The sequence below is a fragment of the Megalops cyprinoides genome, chromosome 4 (assembly GCF_013368585.1).
Source record: "Megalops cyprinoides isolate fMegCyp1 chromosome 4, fMegCyp1.pri, whole genome shotgun sequence".
Classification (NCBI taxonomy): Eukaryota; Metazoa; Chordata; class Actinopteri; order Elopiformes; family Megalopidae; genus Megalops; species Megalops cyprinoides.
In genome coordinates, this window is record NC_050586.1 from 8,858,692 (window position 1) to 8,880,072 (window position 21,381).

The 21,381-nt window shown below is 46.5% G+C and overlaps 2 protein-coding genes across 5 annotated transcripts in view; one reads left to right on the forward strand and one right to left on the reverse strand.

The window, feature by feature from the left end:
- LOC118776861 (matrix metalloproteinase-17-like) overlaps positions 1–5,919 on the forward strand; it is a 33,086-nt gene extending 27,167 nt beyond the window's left edge. Inside the window, exons 6-10 of the mRNA XM_036527466.1 lie at positions 1,150–1,249; positions 1,905–1,987; positions 3,431–3,583; positions 4,758–5,015; positions 5,565–5,919. Coding sequence (XP_036383359.1) covers positions 1,150–1,249; positions 1,905–1,987; positions 3,431–3,583; positions 4,758–5,015; positions 5,565–5,887 — 917 coding nt within the window. The 3' untranslated portion in view covers positions 5,888–5,919. The remainder of the gene's footprint in view (positions 1–1,149; positions 1,250–1,904; positions 1,988–3,430; positions 3,584–4,757; positions 5,016–5,564) is intronic.
- Positions 5,920–11,488: 5,569 nt separating this feature from the next.
- Positions 11,489–21,381, reverse strand: part of ep400 (E1A binding protein p400) — a 33,287-nt gene continuing 23,394 nt past the window's right edge. For 3 of the 4 annotated variants that reach the window (XM_036526492.1, XM_036526493.1, XM_036526490.1), the window contains 21 exons: positions 21,199–21,276; positions 20,778–20,912; positions 20,608–20,652; positions 20,349–20,502; positions 19,704–19,939; positions 18,720–18,893; positions 18,501–18,548; positions 18,265–18,401; positions 18,044–18,100; positions 17,848–17,926; positions 17,270–17,458; positions 16,665–16,710; positions 16,464–16,570; positions 15,801–16,002; positions 15,300–15,427; positions 14,175–14,456; positions 13,656–13,830; positions 13,410–13,558; positions 12,710–12,868; positions 12,461–12,538; positions 11,489–12,099 (listed from right to left, as the gene is read on the reverse strand). In XM_036526492.1, coding sequence (XP_036382385.1) covers positions 11,788–12,099; positions 12,461–12,538; positions 12,710–12,868; positions 13,410–13,558; positions 13,656–13,830; positions 14,175–14,456; positions 15,300–15,427; positions 15,801–16,002; positions 16,464–16,570; positions 16,665–16,710; positions 17,270–17,458; positions 17,848–17,926; positions 18,044–18,100; positions 18,265–18,401; positions 18,501–18,548; positions 18,720–18,893; positions 19,704–19,939; positions 20,349–20,502; positions 20,608–20,652; positions 20,778–20,912; positions 21,199–21,276 — 2,970 coding nt within the window. In that variant the 3' untranslated portion in view covers positions 11,489–11,787. The remainder of the gene's footprint in view (positions 12,100–12,460; positions 12,539–12,709; positions 12,869–13,409; positions 13,559–13,655; positions 13,831–14,174; positions 14,457–15,299; positions 15,428–15,800; positions 16,003–16,463; positions 16,571–16,664; positions 16,711–17,269; positions 17,459–17,847; positions 17,927–18,043; positions 18,101–18,264; positions 18,402–18,500; positions 18,549–18,719; positions 18,894–19,703; positions 19,940–20,348; positions 20,503–20,607; positions 20,653–20,777; positions 20,913–21,198; positions 21,277–21,381) is intronic. The other variant, XM_036526491.1, reaches the window with a different exon arrangement.

Consider the following 21,381-nt stretch of genomic DNA (forward strand, 5'->3'; position numbering starts at 1 on the left):
GTGCAATAGACAGAGATGCTGTGTTCCAGATAAGTAGATCAGAGGAGGTTCTGTGTTCTAAACGAGTTACAGGTTTCCTAACTGAAGAGCAGAGAATCAGGAGGGCGGGGTCTGGAAGTAGTAATTTCAGTCCGGGGGAGGGACGCAGATTAGATCCTATGTGTGAAATGCTCTAATGAAGATTGAAAGCTGGCTCTCATCCCTCAAAATCAGGATGTCCTGTGCAGAGACACATCCTTATCTCATTCATGCATACAGTTGGAGTTCACCTTCCTCTGCTTGTCAGAACACATGCATCCTTATCTGAAGTGTCTGTAATTGCACAGGGTGCTATGTGGGACAAGGCATGCTTGTTTCCATGATGGTGTATTTTTTTTTTTCCAAGAGGTCTAGGAAAGATGGGATTCAAATAGGTTTGTCTGTGTCTCTTGGTTTTAGAATCAATTAGTGAATGTGTCTGATTGGCTGCCCCGGGGTCTCTGGCCCTCCTTATCGGTGTATGCTGTGTCTCAGTACAGGTTGGAATTGGTGTGTAAGGGGACGGTGGTAGGAGGCAAGCCTGGGGAGGCAGTACAGAGGAACAGGGCTCTATCAGTCAAACTAAAGGTGTTTACAGAGCTCGGCACCACCATTCAAAATGAATCAGGGCTCGGAGCCACAGTGTGTTTACAGCAGAGTGCTGAATATGTGTTTGGTTGGTTCTGCTGGAGCCTTACTCTAAGTGAAACTAATGCTTTATCATTTATTTAAAATTCTGGATTATACCATGGAATTATAGTTCACGTCTGCAGAAAAAAAAATGCCCTTACTGATTGGTAACACTTTGAAAAGCACAACCTGGGATACTTTTCAGGGTATTAAACTGTGTTACTGAAAAAAATGTTTACAACACATTTTGCAGTAGTGGAGTACGCTCTCTTGCATCACAACATGTAAAACAGGAAGTGTTGGCCGTCTACAAAGCCTTTAGTTTGTTAAGTTTTTTTTTTTTCCTGAATGTGGTTTTGCTATGTTTTCAAACACCTTTTTTGTATTGTTCCTTCCTCTCTTCACCTGTAAGACTGAGAATACTAGGAATCCAAAATTCCTAGCGTTAAATGCTACAGAATAATGTAATGGTATTAATAGTAGTTTCCCTGTGTTTCCCAGGGGTGCGAGATTCAACGTCCCACACTGACCCTCCTGAGACCCCTCGCAGTGCAGATCCCCCCGTCCTCCTCGACTTCCCGGAAAACAAGTCAACCGTCCCGTGAGTAAGAACCCAGCTTTCGACTCTTCACAACCTGCAGAGGCGATGCTCTTGCACCCATTCCCTCTTCACAGATGATCAGTGAACACATAGAATTAAGTGTGGCAAAGGTCGTCAAAGTAATCTTTTTAGACAGCTCCATTAATAACAGGTGACTTGTTCTCAGACTAGCACTGCCAGCATAATTGTTCTACTCTTATTATCAGTATGCCAGCAACGTGAAACTTCTAAGTCAGTCATTAACATGAGGAAAAAACTGGTAGGATGTAAAAACGTCACCTCACTTGGAGGTGATATCATTTCTATTAATGTGTGGCTAGTCTGATTAAATCACACATTCAACAGGACACACACACACACGCACACATTTACATTTATTCATTTGGCAGACGCTTTTATCCAAAGCGACTTACATAGGTTACAGTTCTTTACAATGTTATCCATTTATACAGCTGGATATTTACTGAGGCAATTGTGGGTTAAGTACCTTGCCCAAGGGTACAGCAGCAGTGTACCAGCAGGGATCGAACCGGCAACCTTTCAGTTATGATTCCTGCGCCTTAACCACTATGCTAGACTCTCTCTGTTTGACTAATGCTTGATGCACACACTCTTTGCTGATGATGTCAGTGTGTGTCTGTCTCTGTTGTCTCAGACCGGCTCCTGATGCCCCAGACAGGTGTAGCACACACTTTGATGCTGTGGCCCAGATACGCGGAGAAGCCTTCTTTTTCAAAGGTAAGGTTCCAGGGTAAAAGCGGCTCCTTGTTAAAACACACCAAGCATGTGAGTTTGTACTGCTCGGCCTTTACTTGCCATGTCTCGCTGCAGATACCATGGCACTTCTAGACTGGCTGTGTGTCAAATAGTGTCAGTGTCCTGAATGTGCTGGGGTTTAACACAGAAAAGAAAGAAAGAAAAAGAAACTAGAGATGAAGCTTGTGCTAAGAGCTTTGCAATGCTCCTTTGCATCATCTCTGCATTAGCAGTTGTCTCAACAGGAATCCCCCTCCCAAATGCACACAGAATCCCAGTGGACGTTACGTAACTGGGTGGCGGGGGGGGGGGGGGGGGGGGGGCAGAGGAGGTCATCATAAACTGAAAGGGGGGTCTTCTGTGTCGTCATTTCTTTCCATTTTCTTCCCCTCTTTCCTTATGAAGATCTGCAGTCATGGAAATTATACAAGATGCCTACATGACATTAAACCCAGGTGTTCCAACAAAGCGGGCCTCATGCATTCCAGTGTCCACAATCTGATCACTCCGTCCCTTAAGTGAATTATAATGTAGGAAGCACGTTGCTCATTCAAATGATTGTGTCTTCACTTGCGAATATGGTAACATGATGCCAAACACCGTTGCATTTATGAAGCATTTTTGGTCCCATATAGTTCCATATATCGTTGAAGGTAATGTTATGACATCGTTGTTTGTTTGTATATTTACTTGAGCGTTGTGTTTGTTTCATTTAATTGTGAAGCACCACATTTGTGTTGTTAAATGCAAAGTAAAGTGTATGCATAATGATCATAATATGGTATGGCACCAGACTGTAAATGTAGTTGAAAATTCTGTACTTATTTCCTGTTGTGAAGTGATCCATAATTGTCATGGTTTTCTGAGTCAGGGATTGGCAAGTCTATCCAGAGTTTCTTGCATTTTCTGTGGTGAATTTTAGTACATTAACTATTTGTGCACTTTGGTAGTAGTGTGTACAACCAGACAATGGGAAAATCCTTTTTTCCTGTGTATATGGAAACTAAATAATTTAAATATGCTTGTTTTGGATGTCACCAATAGTTTCTACATATTCTGTACTAATTTAAGAGATTCAGTGTCCATGAAACCATTATATATTCTTGATGTCTCCAACCTTCCAATCTCCAGCCTTTTTCCTGACAGCACAGCAGAGCCGCACCCCAGGACCGCATCCCGACAGCGGCCTTGCCTCCTCAGCTGGAACCCCTAATTGGGTTTGTGTCTGCTTGGCCGGTTAGGCCAGCTGGGCGCCCAAGCTCCTCACACCCCCGGGTCTTCCTGCTGTGTGTTTGACCCACACAGTCTCTTTCTTCTTCCTGTTTACTTCTATCACAACAACCCAAAAACAGGAGAAAAAAAACCAAACAGCAGCACACAGTCACAGCCAATGACCCCGTGCTTGTTTCCCCCTCGCGCTCCCAGGGAAGTACTTCTGGCGTCTGACTCGGGAGAAGCACCTGGTGTCTCTGCGCCCAGCTCAGATCCAGCGGTTCTGGAGGGGCCTGCCTGCCAACCTGGACAGCCTGGACGCCGTGTACGAGAGGCCCGGGGACCACAAGATCGTCTTCTTCAAAGGTACCAGCTGGGTGGACTGTGTGCATTCGAATGCCTCCTGGTTGCTGTGGGCACGGCAGTTTAATCCGAGGCCTTGCCGCCCCGCACCCATACCCGCGCCTGTGCTTTTGGCTCTGCTCTCTGCAACAGGCCGGTCTCGGGTCACTCCGAGTCACATCAGTGACCGTGTTGCTGCAGCTGTGCAAGCCGAATCAGAACATCAGCTTTGGATGAAATGAGTCCAGGTTTAATTCCCTCCGGCTGACAGCCCCTCCCTCTTGTTCACTTGGCAAAGAGGAAAAATAGGCAGCGCTTGAGTTGTGTGAATGTAGGCTTTAGGACAGAAAGAATAATACTCCTTTTCTTCTATCAAGCTGAATGGTCCAGGCCAGGCTTGCTTGCTTAGGTCAGGGTGTCTAGTGGTTTCACATGATCTTTTTTGCCATGATGAGCCCAGTCAGCTAGCTAGTCTGCTAGCATTACTGGTGTTGCGTTGCATACAAGTGAGCTGTGGGTGGAACTGGCAAGTTGTGTGACTAGACTGCTTCCGTCAGTGTCAGTGCTAAACTGTTGAGGAAAACATATAAGGGAAGAGGGGGCACAGTGCCATTACTGCAAGCAACCACAAAGAGGTAGATAGAGGTTAGCCAGTTCAACTCTTTGGTACTGCTGTACTCTTGGGAAAGGCACTTTACAACACTTGACTCAGTAAATTTCCAGTTATATAAATGGAGAATATGAAGCAATTGTAAGCTATGTAAGCTGCTGGAAAAGAGCATCTGCAAAGCAAATGTAATATAATTGGGGTTGGGAGGCCGCAGACATATAATTTAGACAAAGACCAGGCCTTTTTCTGGGCAGGTACCATCATTCAGTGTGTTATGTGCTACACCTCTGGGAGAAGAATTCAGTTGAAAAGCAGTTGTGCTGTACCAGAACAGCTAAATTTGGACTTGCTAGAAAGAGTATAACACATGCAGTGGAAAAGTTGTTTCAGAGGAAGTGCATGTCTGTTTGCACTTGATCCACACTTCTTTTATTCCTCTTCCTCTTCATCCACACTTTAGATGACTATATGAAGAAGTCTTCCATATTTCATGGCATAATGTAGCAAATTCCTTACATTCTGTTCATGTCTGAATTTTGTGTGGCATGGTGTGTGTGTCACTTACTGACCGCTCTGCTAAATCTTCAGGTGTTAAGTACTGGGTGTTCAAGGACAACAACGTGGAGGAGGGCTACCCCCGGCCAATCAGCGACTTCGGCCTGCCCGCGGAGGGCGTGGACGCCGCCTTCGTCTGGCCGCATAACGAGAAGACCTACTTCTTCATTGGGAGCCGCTACTGGCGCTACGACGATCACCTGCGGCGCATGGACCTGGGCTACCCCAAGGACAGCGTGCTGTGGAAGGGGGTCCCGCCGCAGCTGGACGATGCCATGAGGTGGTCTGACGGTGAGGGTCCTGTTTCCTGCCCTGTGTGCTCTACATCATATCGCATTATTTCTTAGGGGTGGTCCATATGCATCTCAAATGGCTGTACGTGGCTGTGCACATGAGTATGCATCTCTGAGAAGGCATTCTCCATCTGAGTCAAATGATTTGTTGCCCCGCTCTTAAGTGCTGACTGTTGAGACAGCCTTGGAAAAATAGTGAAGTACTGAATAAATATAGTGTAATTTTTCACTGAAAAAAATGGGTGGCAGTAAACGGTGCATGCATTCGTACAGTATTTATGTCCGTGGAGCAATCTGTTGACACTGAAGTCTATGAAATGCTTTCGGCTAAAAGATGTATTGCTGACAAATGACCAGACTAACTCCACCCTTCTGTACTCACTACATCCTGTAAAAATAGGGAAAACTGTTTTAATACAAAAATGTAAAATCTTCTCTGCTGTTTCATAAAATATTGTCTCCCGTGTCTAATATGACACTGAAGAACACTTTTTCTTTCGGTCTAAGCCTCCCTCTCTCACCGGTTCTTTTGATCTGTCCCCTCCAGGCTCCTCCTACTTCTTCAAGGGGAAGGAGTACTGGCGGGTGCTGGGGAGTGATATGGAGGTGGAGGCAGGCTACCCACGGCCCATCGGCAAGGACTGGCTGCTGTGCACCGATATGCAGTCTGACTCTCCGGCCCTGGAGGCCAACAGAACAGAGATGCGCTCGCACGGCCAGCGCCACGCCAGCCACGCGGAAAACAACTACGAGGTGTGCTCCTGCACCTCCGACTCGGCCACGCCCATCTCACCCCACCTGACCCTCTCACCCCTCTGGCTGCTGACCCCCCTCTGGACACTCACAGTGACTCTCTCTACAGAGCTATGATGACAGGACCAGAGACTCACAGGCACACAAAAAACCCCACCAAGCAGCCAGTTCACTGAAAGGGGAACAGTCTATCTATATATATATATATAAAATTGGTTTATGCATTGGTTATAAATTGGTTTTGAAACATAGCATAAAAATGAGTGAGGATCATATATTTTACGGAAGGAAGCATAGTAGTGCCACAGAAATTAAAGTCTCAATATTATGATGTGAAGAGTACAATGTACACAGTCTGCAGTTTCAGTGGTCGGTAACAGTGGAACCAGACAGCAGGGTTATGTGTTGTAAATACATATTGACCACAAAGACTGCAGTGAAGGGGAAATAAATTAGTATAAATCAACCTGAAGTAGCCCATAAAAAGACAATGTTCCAAGTTATGAACTTATTCCTTTAGATTTTACACCGTTCTGCATGCAGTGTGATCTCCCCAATAACAAACCCCACAAGCCTTAAGTTCATTAAAGCCGAGACTTCTGACAGAAACAAACAAAGAAAAAAGTTCATGTGGTGGCCATACAAATCAAAACCCACAGTTCAAACATTGTCTCCGTTTAAGTTTCCACATTATAACAGCTTTGGTCTGCAGTAGAGTTCTAACTTTGTTTGAAAACTTATAAACTGCTTATTTACACAAAGCGGGTTTTACATAAAAAGAAAAAAAAATATATGGACAGCTGTTGTAGGGCCTTTCAAGTGAGTTGGTCAATTTTTATATACTACACAGACAAGTTTTGTGTAGCACTTAAAGCTAAAGATTTGCATTTAGATTGATTTAGTACTGGCTTCCATGATTGAATATTTGAATTGTCAAACCATGCTTTTTTGCCAAAGCAGTATATTAAACGTTGTTTCTGTGTGAATAATGACTTCAGAGCAAATATATCTGCATTTACTCACACTCTGAGGCAGGAAAGTTGATATGATATTTTATATGGAGTACTCAGGCTTTCCCTCATGAAAACCCATCAACTGACAAATTTATTGCAGAAAACTTTTTGTTCAATGTATTTTTATATTTTTATGGAGTTTTTTTTTAAATTATTAATCATGGACTTTGAATGTAAATACTATGGTTGCAATTACCTAAACCTGGTAATTGTTACACAGAAACAGAGGAAAGTATCATTTACACTAAACTCAAGTGACATTTTTTATGGCAAAAATTATTTCTTATTGAGGTATTTTTATAGTGGACTTAAATTTCTCAAGATTTTCATGGGGTGAAATAAGTACTAATTTTATCTTGCAGCTTTTTGGAAGATAAGGTACGAACAGCATTCAGTTCTTCCTGTCAGTTTCTTTTTTTATTTTTAGACATACATTGTAATCAGTTTCTTTTTTTCCCAGTTCATCTAATCAGCACCACTGAAGCCCTCAGCAAGATGTGTGCAACCAAAACATTTGTTTTCAATGAAGGCAATCTGGTGGTGGCCTAGACTGTAACAAGGAATACACTTGAATTGTTTTCTTTTACACTGCCTCTGTCACCCACAGCCACTGACATTTTGCGGAGATGTGGCTGAAAATTGAACAATGTTATGGTTACAAATTCCATTTGTGGAGTCCAATCGCATTTAAATTGTTTTATATAATGTCTGTACCTCTGAGGTGATTGATTACAGCTTTATTGTAATTTGGAGAAAAAAGAGGGATTTGGGGTCTTTACAAGTGTCCTTGGGAAAGGTAGGAGAAAAGGGATAAAAAAATATTTTAAAGAGAATGAAGATATCACACCTAAGGCACTGAAGGATCTGTGTATGTATATGAGGTGTTTTGAAGCACAGTAAGGTACCTCGGTTGAAAAAATCAGGAATTTTCTAACTGTATTTTTGTACATGAATGGCAGAGCAAGCATGTTAAGCGTGTGCAGTGATTTGGTGTGGATAGTGGTGGTACTAAAGCAGTATTTTTTATATAATAACACTTCTAAGAACAGCAGGTGCACATATGCCTGTGATATTTCATGTTGATGAATGTCAGGGAGATGTGTTTTCTTCTGAAAAATTGCAAACTTTGGTAAATGATTGGATATGTCTTTAATGGCAATTCATGGTCAGTGCCACTCGATGTGATGTGTTTAAGTAGAGAGCAATTGAATGGTCCCCTGGGATGCATGAAGAAGACATCTGACAGTTCCCACGGTAACAAGTCCCCTGTAAATTGTGTTTAGAGGACTTTAGAGTTGGTGTGTGTGTGTGGGTGTGGGTGTGTTTCTATGTATAAACAGTACTGTGTGCATCAGATTCAATCGGTTGTGTTGAATGGGTCTCTCCTTGCTCAGGTGAAGATGTCCTTTGCTCTAATAAACCCTCTGCTGCATAAATCGATGGTGGAATGTGTAAAATTATAAGTCATTCTTGATAAGCCTGTCTGAGAAGCTAATAAATAATGTAACACACAACGTTCACTGATAACAGCAAGGTTTTTATCCACAAGTGAATCTGTTCATCTGGTCAGTGACAGAATGCAGATAACCCTGACAGTTTGACCTCCTTTATTTACCTCTTTTTAATTAATCCCTGCTGGGGCCTGCTGGAACATCAGCAGTTTGAGGGAGAAGATTAAGCTTTGTTAAGTCTTAATTGGGTTATGGCTTTACGAAGCGTTTGACGTCAAAATATTGAAATTGATGAACGGTGGGTGGAAATGGGGACAAAAGAGATGGGTATCCATGTAAGAGCTTGTACACAGACGGCAGCAGTGGAGGACTGCACAAGATACCGCCGGACAGGGGATTTCTGGGATACGTTATGAGGCAGGTATTTGTAAGTATTTGTCAACCCCGGTGAACAGCTGTGTATGCTGACGGGTTTGATTGAGCTGGTGACTGAATACTGATCCTCATTTGACATGACTTCATTTGATCTGACGTTGATAAATGTGCTGCTGGAAATTGTGTGTGTGTGTGTGTGTGTGTGTGAGCGTGTACGAACAAAAAGGTAAAGTTGTTCAATTATTTCTTAGTTGGCCCTTGGAAAAAGCTGCTCAATTAAGTTTAATTAGTGGTTCAGCAGATTCGTAGGCCCCATTGAAAACAAATTACTCAGTTAATAATAATTTAAGGGGTGGTTGAAGATTTTTGTGTTTTTAGGAACCAAACACATTAAAGTGTTTATGTAAGCTTTTCATACTGCTCATTTTTTTAAGAGGCTCAAAGTCCATCTTCAGCAACTCTTGTATTTAACCAAATAGTAGCTACTTGTTACCTGATAGCAGGATCAGACCAATATTCAGATAGAGACCTAGGCTGAATAAAGCTCCCCTGGTTTTTAAAATGTTCTCTGAATAAGGATGTTATGCGTACCTATTTGCACATAGTGAATACTCTTAAGTATCATTTCAGCTCACATTAAAACTTAATGGAAAAAAAAAAAACTAAAAATGACAAATAAAACCACCAGTTGTCACTGATAGTTGAAATGAGTAGTGTCATTAGAGTATGTCACACTCTAATGACACTATTTTAAAACACCAGAGTACCATTCAGTTGTGAATCACTCTCTCTTTCAAACAAGTGACCAATTAATTACCAAGGAACAGGTGGGCCTCCCTCCGCTGGAAACATATTTCAAACTGGGAAGAGGACCTCTGCTAACAGTGTTGGACACCACAGTAATAGTGGGGTAGTCGGTCCTTATAGCTCAAAAAGTACTGCCACAGATTCAGAGCTTCATTTGACTCTTTCAGTGGAACCCTGTCGCAGGTCACTAAAATCTCTGGAGCAGATTTTCTGTTTTCCATTTCAATGAGACCTGCAGCTCCAGGTGAGATACTAGCCAAGTTTCCATTCAAATGTTATGGCATCTTCTAGTTGTACACATCCGCCAGACGATTCCACTGACACAAAGATAAATCACTGATAAACAATCTGAGCAAGCCCGCATGCTGTGGTTTACCATGACTTGAATTAATCATTAGTAACAGAAAATGGATTTTTCTTCAAAAGATACAGGTACAAGGGTGTTTTTTGTGGTAAGTTGCAAAAGCTTTTATGAGAATTTATGCCAGTTATCTTGTATTTTCCTAAACTGCCAACTTACCAAGGTCAAGCATTTTTATAACCAACCAACACATTTCACTTTTTATTTGTCAGGTTGTCATTGTAAATTAGATCTAGATCTTGATCTCAGCTGACTCACCAGGTTAAAGAAAGGTTTTTTTATTATTGTTTATTTTATTATTGGTTTTATTCAAAGCACTATGAAAGGAAGGTACACAGACCTGTCATCCCTGCAACACACAAACATTTGACTGTTCAGTATCCTGGACCCCTTTACAGTATGAAACCGACTGTATAAAATTACCTGGGTGCCGCTTTCGGCATTTCTTTAACATACTGCATGTGACCTCTGCACTCTGTTGGCACGGCAACACTCAGTAAAACAGGAGGGCAGTAGGAGAGCATTTGGGATTTCCTATTCTGAGTCGTCACACCCAAGCTAGCTTTGGTTTATCGGTTTCAACATCCTGAAAAGGTGCTAGCACATCACACAAGGAAAACAGGATACTGTACTGTGTATAAAAACAAACACTTTATTACAATTGGGCTGGAAAAAATGAACACGACTACTTTACAGGTACAAATGTATTTTTCAATAGGTTATTTACAAGTTTTTCGATACAGCGATAAAATGCACAACGAGAAACTGAACACTAGACTTGACTACCTTTTTTACAGTGTATTTGTAACGTACAAAAGACACCAGTAACCATAATTGATAACGAAATGCATCATTTCCAAACTGAAATTTTGAAGTAAAAAAAGATTAAAAAAAGTAATCTTCCACAATTCCATCAGAATATATGTGTGGTAATCACTGGGGGGGCAGGTTTCAAGGCCCATCTCAAAATGATGAAGGTTGTTAATTCCACAAGGTTAACATATGTCTTTTCACAGTAGACCTCCAGAGCTTCTATTAATATTGGAGTACTTCCATTCCAAAAAATGTTACTTGGAGTACTGATCCATTATGACTGGATCTCTGCAGTGGACAAAATCGGAGTTTGGATACACCCAGACAAGACTTGGAAAACATCCAAAAATTCTGTTTTCCACGTAATGGAGAATGTTTTCCAATTGCAAACGAGTTGCACATGCTGAGATTTTTTTTTTTTTTTTTTTGCACGAGCTGAGACTTTTTCAGACTACCTCTACTACCTTTAACTATGTTGTTCTAAGACAGCAGTTAATGGCATTTTTGTACTGTGATGGTTCTGAATTATGATTCCTGACTTATTCATGATTGAGTTAAGAAAAGGGACCTTTACGTACAGACAAAGAAAAAGCAGACAGTATAAACAGTACTTCCGAGGGAAGAAGGCTAAACACACAATAAGGGACAGGGTGGAGGTGTATGGACACACTAAAATTTCACATTGACTTTTAAGACTCCCTTGCTAATTCCCAATTTCACTATACCCCATCCCCAGAGGAATCTGCAACTGAGAATATCCATGGATTTATACATTTTTATATTACTCTTTCCTTTTTCTCAACAAGATTACCTTACTGGCAAGAGCCTGATGTCGTCATTTACACTGGACATTACAAGCCGACACCACCAGCACAGTCGACTCAGCGTCTGAGCTGGCTCCGAGGTCGGACGGGGAAACAACGGCGGCCATGTTGAAGCTTGAATATGGACGTGCAGTCTTGCAGCGGTTCAGCTCCTGCCCGTTCCCCTTACAGAGCTTCTCTCACGCTCAGTCATCCCATCAATGACAAAACAAACAAAAAAAAATTTTTTTTTCTTTTTTTAAACACATTCTGGTCATTTCCCTTCATCTACGACGCAGGTGTGCGTTGGAACTTGTGAACCACGCAGAGGAGAAGGGAGCTGCTCGCTGTGTTCTGGGCGTTGGGCCTGCGTGTGTGCTGGGCGGGCGGAGGCCTAGCTGCTAGCGCCGCCGCCGCTGGGCTTGGCGGGGGTCTTGACCCGCATGGCGCCGCCAGCCCGGGCCTGGGGCTTGGGCTGCTGCGCCGGGGAGTCGGCGGACGCGGGGGCGGCGGTCTGCTGCTGGGCGGGGCTGTGGGGGGGCGGGGTCTGGATCTGCGGGGATGTGGCAGCCGTCACCACCTGCTGCTGGATGAGCTTCTGCTGCACCACCTGCGCTGTGGCCGTGCCCGCCGGGATCACCTGCACCTGCTGCTGGGTGGAGGGCACCGTCTGGGACAGGGACACCGTCTGCGGCTGCGCCTGGATCTGTGAGGGGGGGGGACCGACATGGGGGGCAGAGAGGGAGGAGGGCAAGGGGGGAGGAGGAGGAGGAGGAGGAGGAGGGCAGGGGAGAGGGATGAAAAGGGAGTTTCTTTCAGAGGAGCTATGCATGCAATCAGTTTTTGTCCCTCAACAAAATGGCTTCCATTTTATCCTCACAGCAAAACCGGAACAAAAAAAAAAAAAGACCAAAGAAAAGGCCGCTCCCTTCAAGGCACACAAAGCCAGAGGTGAAGTGATGCAGAATTTTGAGAGATTATCCTGCTGCACCGTAAGGCAACGTCCGGAAGATTCTTAGGGATTTTTCTCAAAGGTTCTGGAAAAGCCTCGCTGGGTGTGGTCTTACCTGCTGGGGTGCAGACACTATCTGCTGGATATTGGCCACAGTGGATTGCTGTTGCACTATCTGGGGAAGCTTCGCAACCTACAGAATAATTTCGGAATCACACTTAATGTCGGAGAGAAAACGCATTCAGCTTCCCGATATCTGGCTTTGTCTCATTAGCTCCAGCAGATGCTGCAGTGCCACGCGGTGGCAGTGCGCGTCATGGTGGCGGTTAGCGGCGGCGGCGGTGGTGCCCGGGGGTCGGCGTACCTGGATCTGCTGGGCTCCCGCGGGCTTCTGCGGCGGGGCGATGGAGGTGAAGAACTGGGTCTTGATGCCAGGCTGGAGCTGGGTGGTGGTGGCATAGGTGACCTTCTGCTGCTGTTGAGCTGGCTGAGGGGCCTGTACAGTCACCTGCTGTGTGGCCAGCTGGGGAAAAAAAAAAACACGGGTCAGCACCAGTCTGACTCCTCGTCCAGCCACACCAAATGACGATGCGCTTCACTAGGTTTTTTTTTGCATTTACGTGTTTCTTAGTTGTTGGTTCTAACCTGCCTGATCCAAACATGTAACACACATGGCCTGCATTTGCTTATAATCTGACAATGTCTGTGAAGTCATTTGTGAGGGAAAGCTTAAAAAGGTAAACTACATTCCACGCAACAGTTCCAGGGAAGAAGGGAAGTTGCAATCGATCACATGACCCTAAACACTTGAGTTTCAGACAATGTTGGAGAAATGTGGATAATAGGTTCAATTAAATTAAATGATGCTTAATTTATGAGTGCTGATCAAATTTACTCAAATCTTTGCATCTGCAAGGGGTGTGTGGATGCAAAAGCTACAAAAAAAAAAAAAGGCAACACAGGTGTCTCTGGCATTCTCATCTGGAAGGCTTTTATGGTAAATCTCTAGGTGTGGCTGTGCTGCGATTGGTGTGATTTCTCAGAGTGCTTCTGAGTAGCCCCACCTTCTGCTGCACGGTGGCCTGTCCCTGCTGGGGCTGCACAGCTTTCTGCTGCGCGGCTACGGCAGCGGCCGCCTGCTGCTGCTGCTTCTTCATCAGCAGCTGCTGAACGTGCTGGATCTGCGGGAAGGGGTGCGTCACCACCTGTCCGCCTGCGGAGGGAGGGGAGGGGACACGTCACACTTCAGAAACCGTCGCGGTGTCAGGAAACGGGTGGGGGGAGCCGGGCGCCGGTCACGGGACACCCACCTGCTTTCTGCGCCTGTCCGATGGCCACGCTGATGCCGGCGACGGTGACGGGCAGGGTGGTGACCCCCGAGGAGGAGACCACGGCCGGGACAGACACCACCGGGGGTTTGGTGAGGGTCACTTGGGCAGTGGGAGCTGCCTGGGCCTGGATCTGGCCCTGTGCAGGTACTCGTGTCTGAATACATTGGGGGATATACATTACGCTATTAGCATTTAGCTGATGCAATTTACACAGATTAAAATTTTTTGTTAACCATGTATACAACTGGATATCTACTGAGGCAGCTGTGAGTTAAGTACCTTGCCCAAGGGTACAGCAGCAGTGCCCTGGCGAGGAATCGAACGGGCAACCTTTCAGTTATGAGCCCTGCTCCTTACCACTACGCTACACTGCTGATAGTTAGACTTCACCAATCCCCAACCTTAACCATTAACCAGCTCGAAGGCAAGCATCTCTTTTTCTCTCCTAACTTCAGTTACGGCAACGTCCCGAGTCGGAGGCGCTCCGCTCGCACTCACCAGCCGCGCCACCTGCAGGTTAGCCACGGCGGCGCCCGCCAGCACGGCGCCGGCCCTGGGGGCGGTGACGGCGGTCAGCTGGGGGTTGGGCTGCGCCGCCTGGGCGGGCTGCACCTGGGAGGCCTGCTGCTGCTGCTGGCCGCCCTGCTGGCTCTGCTGGCTCTGCTGCTGGGCCGCGGCCACGGCGGCCGCCACCTGCTGCTGCTGCTGCTGCTGCTGCGCCTGAGCCTGGACCTGCGTCAGGTGCAGCTTCTGCTGCTGCTTGTGTAGCTTCAGCAGCTCCTGGATCAAAACAAACATTGCATTCATTTAGCAGACGCTCTTCTCAAAAGCCAGCTTGTTGTCAGCAAGCTCCTCCACTGGCCAGTTAGTGAATCCAGCAGGACCATTTAGACGATGTTCAGAAAGTTACATTACATTCACTTTGCACGATGCTCTTCTGCAGAGCGACTTCCAGAGCAAAAGAACAGAAGTGTATGCATTCAAGTTGATTGAGCAACAGTGTCAGAACAGGCTAACAGCACTCTCAGACCAGTGAGTGTGAGTATAACACTACTCAGGCCCTACCACAAGTTAACATGTGCAACTTGACTTGACAATGGAAGCCAAATATACTACCATACATCAGTCGCTTGATCACAGAACCCAAAACACATTGTGACACTACACGTAAAATAAACAGCAAGTACGACAAGTAGCAGGTGTTAGGGGGCGGGGACTGAGGTGGAACCGAGATGCAGCCTGAAGAGGTGGGTCTTCAGTCTGTGTGGGAAGGTGGCCAAAACAACACAATCCCCCACCACTGTCAGCAACCCGAGAGCTAACTGTATGAATCTAAATCTTGTATAATACTCTTGCTCAGTTCACCCCTAAAGATAAATCCCCTTTGCGCACTGCAGGTAAAAAAAAAACACACTTGATTTCCCTCGTCTCGCAGATATCAGATTGATTTATTTACTCATACAGAAGAAAATTACTACGCTCACTTTTCTCCACATCCGGTTTGCATACCTACTGACATTTATCAGCGGGTAGCCCAGCCACAGAGCGGAGAGACACTTTATAAGCACTGCGACGGTGGTAAAACGGAAGGTGTGCTACAGGCTCAGGGGGGTTTTCGGCTACCTGCTGCTGCGGCTTGCCCACAGCTTTGATCTGTGGAGAGGCTGTCTGCTGCTGCAGTTGCTGCTGGCGGAACATCTGAAGGTGGGCCGGTGTTATCTGCTTCCCCTGGGGCAGCTGCATACCCGAGGCTGGAGAGAGGGGAGGCAAGAGAGAGACATGCAGCGGGGCCCTCAGTGCGTGCATCACAGTCACGATTACAGCCAGGCACCACAAGACAGGGTTACCACTCCGGCTGAATTTTCAATCACTTGTTAAGTTACTGGCTTTGCTTTGAAGACTCACGTCCAAGAAGCGGTATTTTTTTAAGATGTACTGCCTTCATACGTTCCGTGTTACCAACGACACGCACTCCAGGATGCAGGATGACAGTGAATACCAGTCTTACGTGACCCTTGACGGTAGGCATGTTGTATAAGTCAATGAGCGTTGGAATGAATGCTGAATTTCTCAGGCACTCTCCAATAATGACTAAAAGGCACGCCTGTTTGATCGGTACCGTACCTGGCGTGACCTGTGTGACCAGCGAGCGGGACTGCGTCTGAACGGGGGTCAGGCTCGTGGACACCACCGCGGAGGCGGTCACCGGGGTGACCGCCCGGACGCTCTGGCCGGTCGCTATGGCGACCACCTCGGCAGGGGCGGCGGCGGCGGGCACAGCCCTCTGTTGGGCGTGTACCACCTGGGCCCCGGTGGCACTTCCGGTCTGGGTAAAGGCATGGCAGGGAGAACTCAGACATGAGAATCAACACACAGTGGCTTTGATCACACGGCACGATCTTACAGAAAATACTGCATGGCAGAAGCAAAAACTATAAAGTGTAATCACAATTTTAAGTGTTACTATAAGTTTTTTCCTGTTCAAGAAAACAAGGCATGCATGCTGTCCCAGATCTGTCTATATAGAAATGTAATGCATGTGCATGCTGTCCACTGTTTTTAATATATTTCATGTTGGCGACCCCAAGAAAAACAGTGGTCACAGAGGATCTGAATAAATAGGCAACTTTTTCTGCCACACAACAATCCTCAAATACAGGGATTCTTAAGTCAGGTTACCACATTAAATAGTTTCCTGCTTAGCAAAAAAACGTGAACCTTCAATTAGGTTTTCACAGGTTAAACAAAACTGCACTTTCATCTGCATGGGCCTGTATCTGAGCTCACCGCCAGGCTGCCGGGGATGACGGGCGAAGCCAGGCGTTTGTTGGCCTGGAAGGGACTGGGGGGAACTCCGGCCACCGTGTTCACGATCACGTTCCCTCCCACCGTGGCTGTGTGAAGAGAAGGCAGGCGTGTCGCAAAGGTCCCTCCACTCTCATACCGGATGGTTCCACACTGATTTACGGATTACGCCATGTGACCTACCTGTCTGTATGCTCGTCCCTGCCGCTGCCGTCTTTATGGCCCCTGCCTGAAGGAGACAAGTTATGGATGGCAATGAAGTGGGTGTGCGTTTATATAGATTTATACAGATTCTTCTCAGTACTGGCTCCACACTGGTGGAATGAGCTTCCTTGCGGAGATTCAGACAACAGACTCCCTGGGCGCCTTCAAGAGAAAACTCATCTTTTCAAGTTGCATCTCTAGCCTATCTTCCTCCCTATCCATCCTATTGATCCCCGTTTTCAATAAAGAAGGCACTCTGCACTAGCTTAGCACTCAACTTAGTATCTTGCCGACTTCTTGTAATACTTCGCGATAACCACTCTTAGAACAGTGATTGAATTTATTTGGAAGTCGCTCTGGGTAAGAGCATCTGCTAAATGAAGTAATGTAATGTAAATGAAGTAATGTAATTTTTATACAGCCTCAGGACCCTGGAAACTACCTGCTGTTGTAGAGTTTATGTGAAAAGGTATGGCTGGGTGTGAAAGTTGGGACAAAAATCCAGAGGAATGAAGATATAAGACGATGAGGGTTCCTCATCTGGGAGGAGGAGGGAGGGTTGGATCTGAGGGTGCGGATCTCACCAGGACGGCGGTGTTGGAGACGGCGGCGGCTCCAGATCCTGCCACGGCCTGGGCCTGGGAGACGCCCTGAGCCTGGGCCTGGCCTGTGGCCGGGGCCTGGGGCTGCTGCTGGGCGGCGGCTGGCTGGGCCTGCGGGGTCCCGGGCGTCTGCTGGGCCAGCTGCTGCGCTCTCTGCTGCTCCGCCAGGGCCTGGGAGGAACAGCAGGCATGGTGAGCCGGGGACAGGGTGGCTCCAGACAAGGAGACTCAAGGAGGAAGTTTAAAAGGGATTAAAATACAGTGGACTACAGATGCCATTTGGAGATGAGTTCAGTCAACAGAGTATGAGGACAGAGTTGGAAGTCGGGTAGTGGTATTTTCCCTCCACACTGACACTCGGAATTAATTTTTTCATTTTTTCCAAGAGGCACGGATCTGTTTACCGGTATTCACAGTGGAAGCAGGCAGAGCTTGGAAAACTGACAGAGCAGGCAAAATGACAAGTAAAGTTGGGCTAAAAAAGGCACCTCTGAAACATATGACAGCTTCTAGTGAACTGCACTAGCAGGCTCTTTAAAAACGCGCGAGTCAGCACACACCTTTTTCTCCTTGGCAATCCTTTCAGCGCGCTGGGATGCCACCTGAATGGGGGGGAGTGGCTTGTCATAGCTTATCCCACTGCAGAAAAGGAGGAAGAGTGGTACATTTTATCAGGCCAACTGCTTTTAAAGGCAAAACTTCAAAAAAAAGGGGGGGGGGGGGGGGGGGGCATGACGCAGAGAGAACGAAGCTTACCTTTCCGCCAGAACCGAGGCGTGTTTTGGGTTCTTCTGAAACGGATTCATGCCTAGCCTGGCAATGGGGGGGGGGGGAGAGAGAGAGAGAAAATTTTAGTTTTAGTTACACTGTTCACCTTTGACTGTCAGATTTTACATGGTGGCATCCTGCTGCCCCTAGTGGACAGACGATGTTGTGTTGTCTCTTTTAGGCTGGACAGGCTCCTCCCCTGTGCTTACAATGGCTTGATGGGCGGACTCCTCTTGCTGGCAATGATCTTCATCAGCTCAAAGCGGCTGTTGTAAAGCTGGATGTGGGTGGCGTTGTCATCCTGGGTGTAGATCTGACAGGTGCGCAGCGGCCGGCTGTTCTTGGACTGTGAAAAGAGGACGTCGATCAATCAGGACACCTGCCCACTCCGTCGGTTTCGCAGGTGTGGACAGAAGAGGGCGACCAAAGCCGAAGAACACCATACCTTGTATATGCTCTTGGTTTTCTTCTTCGGGTTAGCCTCGTACACCAACTGCAAAAGGAGAGATGCATGAGAGATTAAGCATATCACACGCGGGCACACGCGCACAAATGAAAACTGCAACTGTTTGATGAACAGAAAAATAGGTGGATGTAGCTATTCATTTGCGTCAGCGCTCCACACAGGCCTCCGTATCCCCCCCCCCCCCCCCGCCCCGCTCACCTTGCCCTCCTCTCGCGGGATGATCACGTTCTCGTATCGGCTGCGGCACTGTTTGGGCGAGCGGTAGATGCGGCTGCAGGAGTTGACCACGTCGCTGACCAGGTCCCAGTTGGGGGTGTGGGCGGGCGACACGATGGTGAGGTTCAGCGGAAGCTCCAGCAGCTGCTTCACAGCCTGGGAGGAGAGGAGGGGAAGGGGATACATTACATTACATTATTGTCATTTAGCAGACGCTCTTATCCAGAGGGACTTAAATAGGTTACAATTTTAACATGTTATTCATTTATGGATAACGGATATTCACAGAGGCAAATCTGCATTAAGTACAGCAGCAGTGCCCCAGCCTCTCGGTTATGAGCCCTGCTTCTTACCACTATGCTACACTGCTGCCCGAATGACACCTTACTGTGTACAGCCTGCACCCCACAGCAGTGATTCATCTTACTTAACCTTCGTTTAAACAGGTAGGTCACCAGAAACACAGAACTCAATTCTCTTTCAAAGAGACGACTCGGGGAAGCAAGGTAGGGTCAAAAATGCTACGGATTGTACAGGAACCCCAATCAACTGTAGGGGGAGGTGATTAGGTGAGGATAGAGCCAGCTTGGGAATTTGACCAAGGCAGCAGAGTTAACAGCCCTATTTTCTCTTTGTGTTGCAGAGTGTCACAAGTGCTACCACGTAAAATCTGACAGTCAAAGGTGAACAGTGTAACTAAAATCATTTTTTTGTCCCCGTCACCTGCGTGTCATGCTTTTTTCCATTTTTGAAGTTCTACCTTTAAAGGCAGTGTGCCTCATAACATGTACCACTCTTCCTCCTTTTCTGTAGCGGGTTAAGCAGGGATAAAGCAGCAGTGTTAATAGCTCTATTTTCTCTTTGGTTATAGCACTTGTGACACTGTGACACAAAGTTAGCCAGAACCTTATCTGAAGTTCTTCTCAGATAAGAGACCGAGGGTCGGGAGCCTGGTTGAACCCTCACCTGCAGGAGGGCCCAGTCCTCGCTGATGAGCCACTCCGGGTTGTCCTGTCCGGCCTCCATGGCCGGCTTGACCAGCGAGGGCAGGGGCTTGGCGAAGGGCGCGTTCTGCTTGAGGGAGAAGTTCTTCTTCTGGTCCTTGCCCTCGCGCCGCACCTTCAGCATGCTGGCCTTGTCGAAGAGCGAGCGCGGCGGGATCACCGTCTCCCCGTGGCCCTTCTTCTTCTTCCTGCCTGCGGCTGTACACACACACGCACACGCACGCACACACACAGACACGCACACGCACGCACACACGCAGAGAGACTTTATAACATCTGCACATCCACAGGCTGAACAAAGGGTCTGCTCAAAATGCCTCACATCCTTTTTGAGCAGACCCATGCCATCACACTAATCAAGCTGCAAATGTTTCTTTTGCAAATTTAAACTCCCTATTTGCATTATCCAGTCCAACCAAAGTCACATGGGACCTCCAAGAGGGCAGTGTGACTAAATACAGAGAACAGATTCTGAGCACTGCTGCTAATGGGGCGACACTTTAACCAGAAGAAATTAAATTGTCAGAATTGGCTTGCTCTTGTCCATGCTGCACCCCCCCCCCCCTTTCTAAAAACGCATGGTGCAGTTCAGGAGAGGTGGACTCACCAGAGGGGTCCATTTTGAGCCTCTTGTGCTCCTTGCGGACGTAGACGGGAGGAAGCTTGGACTCCGGCATGGGCACCGTGTCGTACATCAGGCAGATGACCGAGTCGATGTAGATGTCGTTGTCGTCCTGTGGGGGTGTGGGCGGGGTCCACAGCTGCATTCAGGAAGAAGGACAAGAGCAGGTTAGGCCACACACAGAACCACATGCTGTGAAATGAGGGGATTAAATGGTCCATAAGAAATGTAAACTTAATTTTACCGGCATGATTTCAGTTTGGCCATCTTCACCATCGAAGACATACTCCTGAGAAAAGCAAAATGGACAGCGGGGTTATCACGATGATATTCATAATTTAATTTTAAAAAGCACTGCCAGAATGCTCATGACCCTTTTCTTAGCAATACCCCTATGAAGAAATGACATAGTACCATGTTGTAGGCATCCTCTCTGGTGTAGGTGAAAAGATCCTCCTCTGCCTCCAGAATCATTCGCTCTTCTTCCTCGACCTTGAGCTTCTGAAGATGCTGAATCTCCCAGGATCTCTTTGCAGAATCTACTCGCTCCTACAAATTCACCCCAAACACTGACACGCTCAAACATCGGATCAAATACAGCTAACTTCTAATAATGTTAAAGAACTGCTACAGCTGGAATATTCAGATTTCCCAAACAAACCATCAGACAGGAGTTGTTCAGGACCCTTTTCCCTTTGTATCATTAATGTCTCATTTAGTTTTTCCTCTAGTGCTTTTTAAAATGTATTATTTTCTGCACCATAACTCCCTACAGATAAAGACACCTGGTAAACAACCCAATATCTTCCTTCACATCGGGCTGTGAGAATCTTACCATAGCAGTCTTTTCTTCATCTTCGCTTATATGAAGATACTCCAAGTACTGCAAGGCGTACTTCTCAATTGGAGTCAGCTGGGTAGAAAGAAAGGGTGAACAACCCAAAAATCATACAGTGTTAACGTACCACAATGAACCACCCACTGCATTTATGCTGAATCAGGAGCAATGTGAAAAGGC